Below are 18,529 nucleotides of genomic sequence, written 5' to 3' on the forward strand. Positions count from 1 at the left end.
ACAGTAATGCTGCCATTTAATATGGAATCCTAAACAAAACAGCAGCGGTATTAAAAAGGCCCTGCTTCACCGTTACCTTTAGTTACTGACAGTCCACTGCTCCCATCTAACATCTCACTGCCTCCTTCAAACAGCACTTTTGCTTTTCACATGTGAATGTGATATTTGGATTTTTATTTTTAGAATCTTTTGTACATTTTACACGGGTCACTTCACTAAGCCCCAAACCACCAGTGGGAAGGTTACTTCAGTTTAGAAGTCGTTACCACGTTCTTCACTTTCTCAAAGGACTTGTTATATTTGATTTATTTTCAAATAAATGTTACCAACTTGGGAATGAAGCAGAACATTCCTCTAAACGCTCAAACCTTGACATCCAGGATCTCACTGCTGGCAGCATTTTAAAACAAGCTTTTCTCTTTTCTCTCCACAGACGTGTTTGTCGGTGGGCTATAGCAGTGCAGCACGATTTCATGTAGTTGTCGGAAACTAATCTGGCAGTTTGTTTGCTTCCTGCTGAAGTTTAGATCTTTTTAAACAGAAGTAGTTTGCTTACACTGACGGACTGCTTATAGCAGCCTAGATACTTTTGCTATTTGAGGGTGTTATTTCCAATGCAACACCGTGGACGAAATTGCATGTCCCAGGAACGAGCTTCAGTAACTGTGGCCTCCACCAACCCACCTGACTCTCACAGCATGCTGCTTCTTTGGGCTGTGCCTGATCAGGTCCCATGGGGCTAATGTCTGACCACCTCAAAGCTCAGGGAAGTGACTGAAAGAATAAAACTGGATAGGAACAAATTTGTCTGGGAGGGTGAGGTGTCCAGGAAGGCCTCAAAGTAGTGACACCACTCCTTCACATTAAAAAAAAGCATGTTGAGGTGGTTCAGGCATCTCACTAGGATGCCTCCTGGATGCCTTTTAAGCAAGGTATTTTGGACATGTCCTCCTGGGGAGGAAGCCCCAGGAATCATGTCTCTCAGCTGGCTTGAGAATGTCTTTGTGTCTCCCTGGTTAAGCTAGAGTCGGTGGTCAGTAAGAGGGAGGTCTAAGCTGCTGCCCCTGCAACCTGAATCTGAATAAGTGGTATAACATAAAAAGATGGACGATTGATGCTTACTGTACATGAGAACCTGAGAAAACTCCTCTATTCTTATTTCTTTTCCTTTTTTCTTCAGACATGGAAGAACACCCTGGACCGTTATCCTGACACACTGCTGGGCTCCTCTGAGAAAGAGTTTTTCTTCAACGAGGACACAGAGGAATATTTCTTTGACAGAGATCACGAGATGTTCCGGCACATTCTGAACTTTTACCGCACAGGAAAGCTCCATTACCCACGACACGAGTGCATCCAGGCCTTTGACGAAGAGCTGGCCTTCTACGGCATCGTGCCGGAGATCATTGGAGACTGCTGCATGGAGGTACACCTACTCTTTCTTCTACAAAGCCTCCCCTTTGTAGTTCAAAATGTTACTAATTGTTACAAACTGCATCACAAATGAGAACCCACTTATACACAGATTGGTATTCATCAAGTTAAAGAGATAAATTGGATTTTGTTCCGTTATGAACAACAGAGGACACATTTTCAGTTGTCATCAGTCACATTATTGCTTTTCAGGTTTGTCAAATGCTCCTAATGGTGTATGCAGTAGTCTTTGCCACTGTCTACAATCAAGGAAATAAAGGATGTAATAATAGCCTGCTGAACCATCAGGTGTAGTAGGATGTCTGCTAACCACATCTAATGGGGTTAAAACGTCTAATAATGGCCATTTAATATTCTGAATAGTGCGGTATGAACAATCCTTATAGACAAAAGTGAGATTTTGGATTAAAAACCCCAAAATGTTGCATATTCTTGCCCAATGACTCCATCGAGCCTCTGGGCTTCATTACAGCTCTAACAGTCCAAATGATGAGGGCAGCAGGTTTCAGCTTTATGTTCTTTTAACTGCAGTCCTTTTAGACGACTTTATAACGCCTGCGTCATTTGTAGTGTACTTATGTGAACCTTTGACCTTTTATCTCTTTCTAATGGTTGACTCTAATGCTGGTTATTCTGCTTCTGCACTCATTAAGTCTCTCTGGAGGGGAACATCATCAGCCAAACGCCTAAAGAGTAAAAACATTGATGGATCTGAGGGGACGACTAACAAGGGCTGCTCTCAAACCCCATTATCAAACTTCGACTCATTAAAACAGCGGTGATGAGCCCTCGGAAACGGCAGCAGCCCAAATACAATCTGATTTGCCTTTTTATTGCTCCTGATTTTGGAAAGCTCCTTACAACGGCTTTCTGTAGGGGATTTCTTTAACGAGCCTTAAACAAGTCTCTTTGTTCCCTGCCCACTCTCAGCACAACAGATCACCTTCAGAGCTTGTTTTCCCTTTTATTAGCCTTGTCTGCACAGACTTTATTTTTATATCCCCGTTTTTATAGCTGACCCATTCATTGACTCATGAATGAGTAATTGTTCATTTCCTCTTATTTGGCAGATCTGATCATTTCCACAAATGTTGATTCAGCTCTAACAAATTCTGGAATCTAAATTCTTTTTTTTTTCTTTGAGTCTTCATCAATTTCCCACAAAATTATTTTTAGTCCTTTAGTTGACAAATTCTATTCTTGTGTTTGATATTTACTGAAATTTGCTCATTTACTGAATATTAACTCTCCTTCTAGATCAAACTGTAGAAGCTGCTCGCTGCTTTACATTTTACTTGTCTTGCTAAAAGCTTTCATGAATGCCAGCAGCAGGTGCTACAGAGAGAAACAGTGATCATTTAATACAGAATGATGTAAAAACCGGGTGAAAGTACTTTGTTTCTTAAAATGAAAACTCCTCTATAAAAATATATATTCCTGTCATCAGTCTGTGTCTATTTTTAACTGAACGAACATCTTCAGAAAGTCGGGCGAAAAGCAAAGTTCAGCTTTCTGCTCCATCTCAACCTGGATGCATCAGATTCTCCAGAGAGCATCTGGCTTTTATCCCGTCTTCCTTCTCTCACCCCAACCAATCACAGCAGATGGCCCCGCCCCTCCCTGAGCCTGGTTCTGCTGGAGGTTTCTTCCTGTTAAAAGGGAGTTTTTCCTTCCCACTGTCGCCAAAGTGCTCATAGGGGGTGATTGTTGGATTTACCTCTGTATGTATCATTGTAGGATCTACCTTACAATTGTTGTTGTGATTTGGCGCTGTATAAATAAACTTGAATTGAATTTTCTAATAATTTTTACCTTTATGATGTTGAACCATGCCCCTTCTTTGAATTATTGTGGTTCAATATCAAAGCAGATAACTGAGGACTCACTTGTAGCACATTTATAAATGATTAAACTCCATTAGCCTTACAAGAAACCATCAATTGATCTCAAACCACACAGCATTATTCCCAAACGTTACAGAAAAGGCAGCTGTGTGACCGAAGTTATTGCAACAGTGACCGACCTACTTGCTTTTCATGTGACTCCTTTAAAGACGGGGACCAGGCGTGAGATTAGTCGCAGTCAGTTCCTGTCTTCAAACCAACTTTGGTGGGTCAAGACAGCAATAACACAGGGATAAGAAGAGTCTGCCTGCTATAACTTTTCATGCATTGTTGTATGAAGCCTGGGGTGGACTGGTCACCAATGGAGCGTGCAGATTCCACATATCAGGCATGACTCTCTCAGCCACAGACTAGGCCGAATGTAAACAGAGAGTAAAGTACTTGCACGATCTGATATCGTCGTGTTGGTGTTGTTCCCAGATCATCATACTACTAGTGTAAGGGAAAGTTTTAGGCGTGTGTTTCTCAGCTGGAGAGCAGAGAGTTGCTTTATTACAAACTGTTCCTTTTTACAAGCTTGAAATTTATGTGTTGTAGCTAACATCATGTACTATGTGTAAAACACAAAATGTTATTTCAGTCAGATCCTGAGCCATCTGTGTGTTAATGCTGTTATTGTTCCACGTGCCTAAACGCACGCAGTGCTTTGGGATTTTCTGCACTGTGTAAAACAGAATCAGAGTTTTGCACCATGGCTGCAGTCTCACAAGCTATAGTTCAAAAGCCTTGTTATGTCTGAAAAAATATGTGTGCTTGGTTTGTTGGCTTTGTTGGCCACTGATGATGAAGCTGCTGTGGTCAGCTGATAGAGAGGAACAGCCACACTCATGAGTGAAAAGATCAACCATAACCTGACTGTCATTCATAAATTAGAACTTGCAGCCTATGATGGGTCATTTTCATATATTTATTAACTCTCAGACTCTGAAGGTTTGCTGTTGATTTCATTGAGCAAAACAAGATGCCCCCTTCCCTGTATGGAGGTTCAGAGAGGTGTTTAAAAAAAGTGATGCTCTGCAGGAGAGCGGAAAAAAATCTCTCATCAAAAGAGACAGTTTACTTAATCATCTACAGTAGCGTAATATTCATCCTCTCTTTAAACTGACAGCTTTTTGTGCCGTCGAATCTAACTTAAATATTCAATACCAAAGCTTACTGTAATCTGATTACTTTTAAGCAATAAAGTAAGGGATTACGATTGCAAAAAAGTAATTAAATTACTGCTACTTTCCCATAAGCATCCTGCGTTACTAAACGGATTTTGATTGTGAGAGTGTCTCATGACAATGATGTACGAGCGTGCGACGTATGTGGCAGCAACAGTATGGAGTCCAGGAGAGAGTACGACCATGCAGCGTTTAAGCTTGGAAGTACTCACATTACTAGTTTGATTCTGTAAAAAGTGACAAAACCATTAGTGTCCACTGTACATTCTTTGTGGGACGAAACGTCTTTATACAGCAAAAAATTACATTTCAAATCTGAGCGAGTGCTGAGCACGCTGCCATGAGAATGTGAAATTCACAGAGAAACCCCCGGATCCTCTCACTGACATAACCGCTGTGGCACCGGTGCAAACCTGCCCCGCCCTAATCCTGCTAAACAGGTGACAACAGGTTTAAGAGCAACAGGACTCAGTGCTGCTGAATCTTCAATTTTCTTTATTTTCTGCTGTGTTTCACTTGCATCTATTTGAAAGAGTGAGTGCAAACACAAAACATTATTTTATTTTATATGCTGGAATATGCAGAAAATAGGTTTAAATGTTAAACACATTTCTCCAAGTCTGTTGCAAATAATTAAATTTTTTCTTAATGCATAAAGTTAAAAGATTAAAAGTAAAAAGTTTTAAAAAGAGACTTTTCATTTGATTCAATTTTATATGATGGATTATGCAGAAAAAAATAGAATTGGGCTGAAAGGTCTATCGCTTTATTATGTATTCAGGTTGTGTATCATTTTTGTTAAAAGTAACTGAGTAATAAAGTAACTAATTATAGTAATCAGTAAAGTAACGGGGCTACTTTAACGGTTTTAATTCTGGCATGTTAAACCGTCTATTGTATTTGTACTTGAACTATGAGACTGCATCGTAGATATTAATTTGACTAATTATAATGTCGACATTTTGTAACATAAATCCAATTAGTCCCACGATGAGTTGCCTTTTGACAGACATGTTATGAAATAGCGCTTTGGAGGGAAGCAAAGCAAGAAACATTGATGCTTCTCTGTGTGTGCGCACTGCTGAGAGAAGGCAGGGAGTGATGGCTTATCTCTGTTCTGATCTCTGTGTAGAAATGTTACAAAAAGCCTGAAACACTGGAACCTACTCTGCTCCCTTTAAAAAGGTAAACGTGCATCCTCGTATGCGTCTAGCAATAGTATTCTCCTCCTTCCTCACTCTGACTCTCTGTTGAGTTCAGTTTACTTCTGCTCTGGCTCAGTAACATATCAGTATTATTGCAGAGCGGGTCTGTGTGGGGCTCAGAGTGAGGACTGAGTAAACAACAACAGGACAGAGCCAAAGTTTTGTTAATGCACTCAAAGCTTTGACCCATCCAGCCCTGCCAATTACGCACTCTTCCTGATAACATCTCTCCCTCTCATCCCAAATAGATGAACACTCCTAGCAGCAACTGACACACACATAGCATAGACATGTTTTTTGTGTTAAATGTACAGCCATTGTTTTATTATTTGATGGACAGAGGAGTTGCGCTCATCAGCACAGACTGACTTGCCGTGAATATATGTTGGCAAATGATCTATATTTATATATTGGATCTTGATTTATTGCAGACCTTCACCAATCTGTTTTAGAGGGATTGCAGTCAGTGCGAGTAAACCATGTCAAAGTCGTGTCTTTGCCCCAGATTAGGGGAAAAGTATTGTATTGTTTATTTGTAGTTTATGCATCAGAAAGTATTCAGTAAACTACATTTTTCAGACATAGTTGTGAAAGTTGTCTTCCTTCTCCCACCCCAACCGGCCGTGGCAGATGGCCCCGCCCCTCCCTGAGTCTGGTTCTGCTGGAGGTTTCTTCCTGTTAAAAGGGAGTTTTTCCTTCCCACTGTCACCAAAGGGCTTGCTCATAGGGGGTCATATGATTGTTGGGTTTTTCTCTGTATGTGTTATTGTAGGGTCTACCTTACAACATAAAGCACCTTGAGGCCACTGTTGTCGTAATTTGGTGTTGCAGCAATAAAATTAATTGATTTGAAAGTTATTACAAACTCTAAAACTAAGATAAAAACATCGTAAATATTGGAAAGCATTGTTCTGATTTAATTATTGAGCCAATGATGGGCTATTTCACCAAAGGAGCTCTACTCTGATGCTTCTTTGATTAGAAGTATGCCACATAACTAACCAAAATAATACTTTCTTGTCACTAATATCATAGCAATAACTGCAATGACCATGAAAGTGACAACAGAAACAGGTACCTATTAGTTAAAAATATTAGTTAATTACTTTAAAGTATTTCTTCTTCTTTGCCTTCCAAACGGCATTATTCTGAGGTTCTTTAAACCAGCCATCCCCAACCCCCGGGCCTCGGACCGGTACCGGTCTGTGAGTCGTTTGGTACCGGGCCGCGAGAGTTGAGGCTCAGGTGTGAAATGTATGGTTTTCAGGGTTTTTATCGGTTTTCAGTGTTATTTTGTTATCGTTTTTATCATTAACTCGGTTTTCCTGGGTCTTTTCACGTGTGTTATGAATAAATCTTCATTTTTTCAGTACCGGTACTAGTTTTATTTTGTTGTATTTATCCGCGACACCTTAAAGGCCGAAAATATTGTCGGGCATAAACCGGTCTGTGGCGCAAAAATGGTTGGGGACCGCTGCTTTAAACGATATAAGTAAAATATTGCTGAATTGGAGCTTCACCTCATCACAAAATTCATGGTTTACTCTGATTGGTCAACTCCAGAAACCTGAGAAAGGCTCTTATGTATCAGCATTAGAAAAGGACAAATAACTGTCTGAAAGGATTTTGTATGACTTCTGTCTGTTGATGTTTTGGCTCAAGGATAGGGTACGAGGGCAGCCCAGCTGCTTGTAGGCAGTTTAAAGTCATAGGGTCTTTCCTTATCTACAGCGTAGGTGTACGAGGGGATTTGTGGAACTCTGTGTGAGCACAGACTATCAGAAATGGATGCTTGTTGTGCCTGTAATGTGTGTTCACCTGTTCTCCTTTCATAGTAAATGGACCTAGAGTTTGTATTTTTATCTGTCTTCTGAAAAATCCTTTCTACATGAGAAGAAACCTGATCTCATCACAAACTACATACAGTTGTTACAGAATCCCTTTGTTATATGCTCAGCCACATCAGGCACTTAATGTAAGCGACACTAAAGTTTTTCTTTTCCATTCCCCTTTCCTGTGAAGGAATACAGAGACAGGAAAAAAGAGAACCAGGAGCGTCTGGCAGAGGACACAGAGGCCAACGAGTCGATGGACGCCCCACTTCCTCCTGACAGCACCCCCAGGGAGCGTTTGTGGCGAGCCTTTGAGAACCCTCACACCTCCACCATGGCGCTTGTCTTCTACTATGTCACCGGCTTCTTCATTGCTGTGTCAGTGATCGCCAACGTGGTGGAGACGGTGCCCTGCCGGCCTCCAGAGGGCAGAGTTAAGGACCTTCCCTGTGGGGAGAAATATCAGCTGGCCTTCTTCTGCATGGACACGGCCTGCGTGCTCATCTTCACCTTCGAGTACTTGATGCGCCTGTTCGCCGCGCCCAGTCGTTGCAAGTTCATGCGCTCTGTGATGTCTGTGATTGACGTAGTGGCTATAATGCCATACTACATTGGCCTGGTGATGCCCGAGAACGAGGACGTGAGCGGCGCCTTCGTCACCCTCCGGGTTTTCCGCGTCTTCCGAATCTTCAAGTTCTCACGTCACTCACAGGGTTTGAGGATTTTGGGCTACACGCTCAAGAGCTGCGCCTCCGAGCTCGGCTTCCTGCTCTTCTCCCTCACCATGGCCATCATCATCTTCGCCACCGTCATGTTCTACGCCGAGAAAGGCACCAAAGGCTCCACCTTCACTTCCATCCCGGCCTCCTTCTGGTACACCATCGTCACCATGACGACCCTGGGGTGGGTAAACATCAGTTCAGTGTTGTGTGTTTGCTGGCCTGACGTGTAACAGATTTTTATCCTGCTACTGATGACTGTACACCTGTTAAGATCGTCCCCATGGCAACCTTGGCATGTTCAGTTTCCGTAAACACTCTCGTGTCGGGACATGGATACGTCCTCATTATTAGTTATGGAAGACAGTTTTACTGTCTGTTTCCACCATGAAAAGAGATGAAGTGTGTGCGTTGCGTGTGTGTCTGTGTGTTTGCTTCCCACTCGTTGCTTGTCGAGTACGGTGGTGTATCTTCACCCTGCTGCCGCCTACACTCATCACCGCTGCCATGTGGATGGAGTTTGAATGTGTGTGTTTCTGTGTGTGTGTGTCTTCACCCTGCAGCTCTCCAGCCCTGATCTATTATCTGCTGTTCAAAGAGCCTTTGGAAACATCAGAAATAGAGCGTGAGTCAGGTATCTGCCATAAGCTCAGAGCGAGCCGACCATACTGCTTTTTAACAACACACAGTCAGCGCGTCTTCTCTATACGACTCTTTACACCTACCTGTCTGTGAATGGAGAGAAAGAGAGTTCAAAAGGTGTGAATGGGAAAGTGTGAATTGCCGCGAATGACTCAAACTGCTCAGTATTGTAGTAAACAATCAGCAGTGTTAAAATGTAAAGAGTTGAAACACTGACTTATTTGGGTGAAAGAAAATAAAAGGTTTTATGGGGTTTTTTCCAGCACAATGCTGGCTATTAAAATCCTGCACTTTGCATCGCATCCACTGCAAAACAAGATTAATGGGTTAGAGAGTTTTATAAAGCTTAAAGTCACGTAAATGATGTTTTGGGAATTTTGTAACTCACGTGTTGTGCTGCCACCAGATTGTACAGAGGGAGCAGTTTGAAAAGATTACATTTTCTCTAGAAACAAAACTCTTTTGCTTCCAGGTTTGACTTATTCTCCTCTCATACCAGCGCTGATGTAGCTGGTTTGCCTGGGTGGCACACCCATCGTTCACAAGCGTACTGCAGAAGGTACTCGTGCCCTAAGCACCGGTATAATTGCTATGGAACTGTGTCGACGTCACCATTGGTGTGCAAAGTGACCAATAATACTGTGGCCCTAACACAGCACCAATTAGGGGGGGAAAACCTATTCCATTAAAATTAGCATCACTTTGATTGTACAACAAACTAATGCAGTTTCACATCTCCTATATAGGACAGAAGGCTTTAATGCTTAAACACATTCAGTTTAAAGTTTCATAGCTCTGATGTGAAGCCATCACATTAGAAATAAACAGCAGCACTTAGCGCTCACTCAACATTAAAATAATTAACTCAAATTAAAATGTTCTGTGGGCTGAAACATTAACCCCTACACGTAAAACAAACACATCTTAAGAGAGACAGACCCCTCTCACTTTGAGTTATGACTGGCTATGACCCAAAAGGACATCTTGTACATAATGAGCTATAGGAAAACAGGAGCATGTGCAGGTCATGTGGTGTCCACATTAGTTGACTGGTGATGCGCAAAGTGATCATCATCAGTCTATTCTTAGTGATCCTCTGTGTGGAGGACTGTGTGGCCACCATCCACCCCAGCCTCCATCTGCTAACAAATACAATTCACAAATACATTTTAATGGAATTATTTGACAAATTACAAGGCTTAATGTGTGGTGCTGAAGAAGTGTTGTCTAGTTTATGGTTATAACTCGTAACCAAGCTTGTTAACTGATTACTTAGTACTCCACCATCTCACTTAAATATAGTCACTTCTGGCTTCAAAACAAACATCAAAATGTGGAGTCCAGAAACCAACTGGTAACAATGTTTTCAAAAGTAATGTTAAAAATGTTAAATATAAAACGTCATCATAATCCCCAAAGCAAGAGAGAGGAGAACAATTTTCAAAGTCTAACAAAACACATGCACCTCTCCTCTCCTTCCTGCACTGCATGCTGGGAGTGTGAGTGAATGGGTGTGTGAAGATGTTTGGTGAGTGCATGGAGCTGCTGAGTGAGTTTGGGACGTTTGGACTGTTTTTTTTCGGAAAACTTTGGGCTTATGGGTGGTTAAAAGCAAGGTAAGGCAAGTTTATTTCATTGTGTTGGGTGAAGTGAAGAATTTTAGTTAATTGGCCAGTTTTACCTTTAGTCATGGCGTCCCTCCCCAGTGAGGGTTCGCCTCCCCTGTCTAGTATACATGGGGCCAGGGTGGTGGCACCCCAGCAGTACACCGTGAGCAGGTTCTGCTAGCTGTTGGTGAACAGGTGGGCCATGAGAATATAACTTATGGCTCTCGGATGAACAAGGCTGTGAGGAGCGCTTGGTTCACCCGTTGGTTGAAAGGGGGATCATTCTGGATGATTTGTTTGTGACTGTTTCGCCACTGTTTGTGTCATCTACGCGGGTCACCGTCCCGCCGTTCATCCCGAATGAGCTACTTGAAAAGGAACTGACCCGCTTTGGAAAGTTTGCTAGCGGGTTCAGGGTTGTTCGTCTTGGCTGCAAAGATGCCAGTCACCATGAAGGCAGGCCTTCATGTACCTGAACGATCCTTCGCAGACACTGGAAGTGTTGTTTAAAATAAGATTTGAAAACGGCTTATATACTGTTTACGCCAATGCAGGTAGCATGAAGTGCTTTGAGTGTGGTGATGTTGGCCATAAACGCTCATCCTGCCCTCACAAAGAGCAGGAGGTGCGCCGTGAACAAGAGGCTCATGCTAGTGGGGTGAGTGAGCAGGAGCGCGCTGTAGATGCTGGTACGGGAGAACCGGCGGCTCGTAGCGGTGCGGAGCCGTCTACGAGCCGCGCTGTCATCAGCGAGCCGCTAGCGGCGCAGGGTGACAGAATGGAGGTCGCAGCCAGTGCTCCACAGGCTGGGCTAGAAGAACAGGGGATAGTACACGGGACTAATGAGGTGGAGGATGGATGTGATGACATACAGGACAGGGAAAGTGTGGAGGAAAATCAGGACAGTGGACAGACCAAAGTAACGGCAAGGGAGGTGGGTATTGTGAATGTAGTTTCAGGTTCTTTGAGCACAGAAAATGAGGAAGACGACTTGTTGAAAGATGATTCCCGGTCACAATGCTCTGATGTTGTTTCACAAGAAGACCATCAGCAGTCGTATTCCTTAGAAGATATAAACCGCTTTTCGGATGAGACATTTGGTATGCAGTCTGTGGAAGTCACTGAGTTTTTTCCAGATGTTGATCTTTTTATAAAATCTGTTCTGAAAATAAGAAGAGTTGTTGGTTATGAACAATTGAGCAAACAGAAAAGATTCCGTCTTAAAAAGATCCTGACTAAGTTAAGGAGGGAAAAATGAGGAAAAGCTCCTTTAAAAGCATAGTAAAATGTTCTGAGCACTAAGGGTGTCTTTCTGGAAGCGTCTCACTGTCTTTTCTCTTTTTCTCCTCCTCTTCTCTCTGTCTTATATGGCAAATTTGAGAGTAGGCACACTTAACATTAATTGGGGTAGGGATAGGGAAAGGTGTGCAGTCTTGGTGGAGCTTAGCAAGAACAAAAACATTGATGTGTTCATTTTGCAGGAAACACATAGCACTATGGATAATGAGACAGAATGGGGAATGAGTTGGAGTGGGCAGGCTTTTTTAAGTCATGGTACTAACCTTAGTGCGGGTGTAGCAATTTTATTTTCTTGGCACCTTCAACTGTCACATGTTTCTGTCTGTGAGATCGAGCAGGGAAGGGCATAGGTAGTAAAAGCAACCATCAAGGGAATATCATTTGCTTTTATGAATGTGTACGCCCATAACTCAGCTGCGGGTCGTGTGCGATTATTTTGTAAAATTAATGATGAGTTATCAAAATTAAATAGTGGTTCAATAATAGTGATGGGAGGGGAATGGAATTGCATAACCCACTTAAGTGCGCATGCGCCATTAGCGTGCTGCCTGCTGTAACCCTAATTTCCTTTGGGATTAATAAAGTATTCTGATTCTGATTCAGATTCTGATTCAGTTGACAGAAACACAGGAGAGCCTCACCCACCTTCGAGCTCACTTTTGTCTACAATCGTTCTTCAGAAGGATTTGACTGATGTGTGGAGGAAGCTCCATCCCACAACCAGACAGTATACATATGTTAAAGTTTCTGAGAGCAGTGTGAAGGCAGCTAGGCTTGATAGATTATATGTCAACCAGATGTATAATAATAGACTCGTTAAAGCAGAGATTTCACCTGTTGGTTTTTCTGATCATCATTTAGTGACTGCAGATATTTCTTTATTGATGCATCTTCCATCTGTTCGCACTGGCACTTTAACGTGCAGCTGATTCATGACAAAGAGAGCTTTTTCTGACTTCTGGTGCCACTGGAAACAAAGGAAAACTGACTTTTGCAATTTGGCTCAATGGTGGGAGATGGGGAAAACACAGATTAAGCTTTTTTGTCACCAGTACACATCACATGCAACGACCGCTATTAAAGACTACTATGAGGACTTAGAACGAGGGCTCAAGAGGCTAGAGACTGAGATTATAAGTGGGACAGATAATACAAATAATACCTGGGACAGCAGGAGGAAGGCTTTGGGCAAGTTTCTTCACAAAAGGGCAAAGGGTGCTCTTATTAGGACTCGGATTTCTACTATTAAAGAAATGGATGAGCAACAAGGTTCTTGTTTAAGCTGGAGAAAAGGTTTCGAGCGTCACACCAAACGTTGCACTTAAGGCTTCCAAATGGGAAGGTGACATCTGACTCAGTGGAAATGAGGAAGCTTGCCACTGACTTTTATGCCAGCCTCTTCAGTGCTGACACGAGTGACCCTGAATGTGTGACGAAGATGCTGGTGGGGCTGCCACGGCTGAATCGGCTGTGTTGGAGTCTGCTATTTCATTTGAGGAGATGTCTTCAGCAGTTCAACGACTCAATGGTGGTCGGTCATCAGGAGTTGATGGTCTTCCTGCGGAATTTTACCAGGAATTCTGGTCGCTGCTAGGAGAGGACATTCATGAGGTTTTCACATTCTGTATGACCACTGGGATCTTGCCAACGAGTTGCACGAGGGCAGTTTTGACTTTACTGCCAAAGAAAGGGGACCTGGGCTTGCTCAAAAATTGGAGGCCTGTCTCTTTGCTTTGTACGGACTACAAGATTCTTGCAAAATGTCTTTCTAACAGGTTGAAGACCTGTATTGACATGATTGTTAATGTGGATCAAGCATACTGTGTCCCTGAAAGAACTATTATGGACAACTTGTTTTTAATTCGAGACATTATTGATCTGGCCAAGCTCAAGGACTTGGATTTGGGGTTTTTATCTCTGGATCAAGAAAAAGCTTTTGATAGAGTTGATCACCACTATTTGTTTAAAACTTTGGAAGCTTTTGGGTTTGTGAATATTTTCATTTCTTGGATCAAATTGTTGTATTCATACGCTGCTGAACTTGGTTGACCACCGGCAGAGCGAGTCCCCAGTGCAGCCCTTACGAGTCCAGGAAGACCACCCATGACTTCTTCCACTAACTTCTCCAGAAAGCGCAGAGATCTGATTTCAGTCTCCTGAGCCAGCTTGGCAGCTGTTTTCCACTGCCCTGCCGTCCTCAGGCCCGCCAGCTTGATAAGACCAGCATTTACGAGGAACCTCTGCACACAAGCATCCTACTTGGCACCAAGGGATTGTAAAAAAGAGGCTCCTCAACAAAATCACCATAAAATTGAGAACAGTCTCTCTGTACTTTAAAAACAGTCTTCCAAGCAGTCAAAACAGACTGGTAAAAAACAGAGGTCTGTGAAAGGTCCATGCCAGTTAAGTCTATAAGAAACAGGTGCTTGTCATATGTAAGGTCCTTTATTCTGTGAAGCAGCGTAGATGCAGTCTTGAGCCAGGGTGGTTGTTGTCTTTGATAAAGATAACGCTGTGCTGTCTGAAGACGGAACGCTGTGATACGGCTGCGAAGGTCAATCAAACTCTGACCCCCCTCTGACACAGGTAGGGACAGCACAGCAGACCTGATCCAATGAAACCCTCCCCAAAAGAAATTAACCAGTCTTTTTTGTATCTCCTCTATAAGAGAGGCTGGAGGTTCAACAACAGTAGCCAGAGTACAGAAGTGGCCAGGTTGTTAACAACCAGAGTCCTTCCCCTGTAGGACAACTGTGGCAGGACCCAAGTCCATCGAGACAACCGGGCAGCAATTCTTTCAACAGCACCCTCCCAGTTCTTCCCCTGAAAGGCATCAGTTCCCAAAACCACTCCCAAACACTTCAGTCCCTCCCTGTTCCACTGTAAGTCTGGTAACACTGGCTCCTCCTCATCAACCCACCCTACCAAAATGAAACCTTCACACTTTGACCAGTTAACCTTCACGGAGGATGCTCGCTCATATAAGTCCAGTGTCTGTCTGAGTGTTTTAATATCACTTTGACTGGTTATAAAAACCGTAACATCATCAGCATAAGCTGACAATTTTACTGGACTTCCTGCTTCTTCAAAGGTAAAACCTGAGAGTCCCTGTCTAAGATGGTGTAAAAGGGGTTCAATGGCCAGCGTATACAACATACCAGAAAGAGGGCATCCCTGCCTGATGCCCCTCTGAGCTGGAACAGGCCGACTTAACCCTCCCCCCACCTTTAACATGACAGCTGACTTTCCCTCGTTGTCTGTTTGTGCCGCAGTTGGGGAGCAGGATGAGGAGGGAGGCTCTCTTCTTTCCTTTCGAACACCCGTTCTGGGTGACCTGTCAACGATTTCGAAGAAGGCTATATATGAGGTGGCTGTAAAGGTGCTGAACAGGGGATTGTTGGCTGGTGTTCTGGAGTCGAAGTGGTCAGGTGTGTTGGCTCCGGGGTCATCTCTAAGGGGCAGCTGGAGGTCCCTGTACAAACCTCCCACAGAGAAATGCAGTGCGGCTCTCCAGTGGAGAATAGTGCATGGGGCCGTGGCTACGAACAGACACGTGGCACATATGGATCCACGAACAGGGAACCACTGTCCTTTCTGTCTGACTGAGGAAACACTGCAGCACCTGTGGCTTGGCTGTCCCAGGCTAGCTGGCCTTTTTTTGGCCTTGGGAGTGTTTTGGAGGAGGGTCTCTTTATCCTGGGTAGGAAGCGTAGGAAGGTTTGCTTGATTCATTTTTTTAATAGGTCAGGCTAAGATGAGTATATGGCTCACAAGGAGGAACAAAATGAAGGGAACCGGATCTGTTAATTTAGGAATTATGTTTAAATGGTTAGTAGGTGCACGTTTGAAAGTTTGTTTATTACAAGATGGTGTCCAACATTGAAGAGTTTGTCTCTATTTGGGGCATTAATGGAGTTTTGTGTATTATCACTGATGATAATTTAGTTTTGAATTTTTGAAGAAAGCTGAATGGAGTGTCTTCTGGTTTTGTTTTTCTTTTTTTGTGTTTATTGTATTTGGGTGGGGTTGATGGTGGGAGGGGAGGGTCGTTCATATGTTGATTTGGCATTCATTTTCAGTTATGGTTGTAAGTTGAGGCATTGATATAATAAAGGTGTGTCAAAGGTCTCCTCTCCTCTCCTCTGTCTCCAGGTCCATTACTTATCAGCAGGGAGAGGCTGACCTCTAAATGGATTCTGCAGGCAGCAAAACATAACCAGGGCTTTTACCTCCTCCCTCTTTCCTTCATTTCTTCTCTTCTGTCTTTCTTTCTACACCCTTGTAGCGAGTATCCCTTTCTTTCCTTCGCTTTGTTGCTGTTTTCCTTCCCTTTGGCTTCACACCAGAAAACATGTGTGCTAACAGAATAAATAAAACTGCACTGTGATGGATGAATTGCCTCAACGGCCCAAATATTGACCTGTGGAAATCAGGTCAGCAGTCACCAGCCTCTTCAAATCTCTTCTTTAATAATCTCCTCTGATGTTTGATGTTCATAAATTAAGTAGAAAAAAATTAATAAAGCTGTCAAAATAAAAATGAAATTTGATATTGGAAATGATGGACATCATTTCATTTCCCTGGAGCTTTGGAGCAGAGTGACCCAGAGTTTTGCATCTGTGCTTTTATGAAGGCCCCAGTAATGCTGAACAGTATGGACACGTTTTCATCAGAGTGGTAAATATGTTGACTCATTGTCTGCTAGTTTGTGTTCAAGCACTGAAGCCAATGCAGAAGCTTAAAGCTGCATTCTTTCCAAAGACCAGCAGGGGGCGACTGCTGTGGTTGCAAGAAGAACTCCAATTAGAGAAATCCTGCCTCAGTAAATGCTTTTCTAATGAGTTTATGGACTCATTCAGTAGCTTTAAATCTACTGACTATAGCATTATTTTAATCTGAAATATTATGGTACTCACTGGAACCAAAAAGAAGGATAAAGCGAGATATTAGGGCTGGCCTGCTGTGTGACTCACAACTCACTGCTATTGGCCTTTTCCACTCGTTTTTAGGGTTTTCCAGGGTTCTCCATTGTTGTGTTGTTTGTGCTGCATACAAATGAGATTATGGGACTTAAGACCACGTTGGTATAATGACCCCAAGAACATTGAACTGGTACTCAGTTGTAATGGAAAACAACCGAAATCAAGTTGAATCAAGTTGAGTAGGTACTAGAGGAATAGAGACATGTGACAACTAGGGCTGCCACAAACAATTGTTTTGATAGTCGACTAGTCCCCGATTATTTTTGCGATTAGTCGACTAATCAGATCATCATCCATTGGACTTAAAACGTACAGCTTATTGCACCAGCAGCATCTGCTCTTATATAACTATCATTAGCTTACAGCTTTAAGTGTTTAAGGTATGTGCTAACTAAAAATTAGGGATGGGTATCGTTTAGGTTTTATCCGATACCGTTGCCAAACCGGTACTTTTGAAACGGTGCCGGTGCTTAAACGGTGCTCAAACCGTTGCTTAAAGAATGGAGAACACAAACTTTGTCCAAAAACCTCTCATGTTCAGCTGGTTTTTTGTAAAAAGATAACAATGTTAGCCTTTTCTGCAGCTATGGGGCATATATGGCATCACTCTTGGCTGGAAGCTTAAACAATGGAAAAAACACAAACTTTGTCCAAAAACCTCTCATGTTCAGCTGTTTTCCACTTTTTCTTTGGTCATTTTAGCCTTTTTGGCCAGGGTGAAGGGAGTATCTGCCATCAAACAAGAAGACAGCAGCATGTAGCTATGATGGTGTTTGCTAGTTCACCTTACATGCATTAATGTAATAACGTGGTTAGCCTACTCAACGTAAATTACACACGAACAACATTAAGCTACTCACGCAGAGAAGAACGGCTGCTGCTGCATCATCATCCTCATCATTTCTGCTACACTGGCAGGGCTAGGGGCCAGGACTCTCCTCTTCGGGTTTTTGGGGGATGTTGCTAACTCCGGGTCAGCTAACAGGCAACCCACCCACAGTAGATGTGCACGGTGTGAGGTCTCGCAGCAAGCTATCAAATACGGCGCATTTTTCGGCTTTAAAAAAAACGCTATGCGTCACCAGGTGTTTCATCGGATTAGAGGTGTTGCCTCCTTTGACAGTATCACAGTATCACCTTAAAGCACTTGTTGCAGGCTGCTGAGTTTGCATCTTTTGCTGTGAAGTACAGCCAGACTTTTGACCACTTCGTCTTGGGCATTTTTAATCTGTAGCTCTGCTCTAAAAGAACATACGTACCCGGCCCCGCCTACTATCCTCAGAAACGTAAAATGATTGGCTAGAATCTAAAGTGTATCACAGCTCAGGAAAAAAAAGCACAGAAATAAAGCACCGAAATGTGCGCTGCTTTTCGGTCTGGTTACTACCGTTTATGTCAGAACTGGTGCCATCATGGCACCGGATACCGGTACCCATCCCTACTAAAAATAAAGACAAGATGATAGTTTATTAAATTTTAATGAAATTTGCAGATTGTTTCGGTGAAGTTTAATAAACTCCTTGCTATCTAAAATATAACAGGACACCGGAGTATATTCTCGAGCATCTCACACTTCTGATAATCAGCTGTCTGCTTGACGTTTATTCAGCTGTGTAAAAACTATAACTATAACCGATTTACTCAGGAACAAATAAAATACTAAAAAAAGCCAAACAATAACATTTGTAAGTGACTTATATATCATGTTTAACCTGAGTAGGAAAGATTGCGGTGGGTTT

General features: G+C 42.8%; 1 protein-coding gene across 1 annotated transcript in view; it reads left to right on the forward strand.

Moving 5' to 3' along the window:
- Positions 1 to 18,529, forward strand: part of kcnd1 (potassium voltage-gated channel, Shal-related subfamily, member 1) — an 80,676-nt gene that overhangs the window by 15,380 nt on the left and 46,767 nt on the right. Inside the window, exons 3-4 of the mRNA XM_085443381.1 lie at positions 1,181 to 1,426; positions 7,732 to 8,444. Coding sequence (XP_085299507.1) covers positions 1,181 to 1,426; positions 7,732 to 8,444 — 959 coding nt within the window. The remainder of the gene's footprint in view (positions 1 to 1,180; positions 1,427 to 7,731; positions 8,445 to 18,529) is intronic.

This window comes from Copadichromis virginalis, linkage group LG20 (genome assembly GCF_057382275.1).
Source record: "Copadichromis virginalis isolate Kocher_CV1m ecotype Utaka linkage group LG20, C_Virginalis_male_GT1.1, whole genome shotgun sequence".
Taxonomy (NCBI): Eukaryota; Metazoa; Chordata; class Actinopteri; order Cichliformes; family Cichlidae; genus Copadichromis; species Copadichromis virginalis.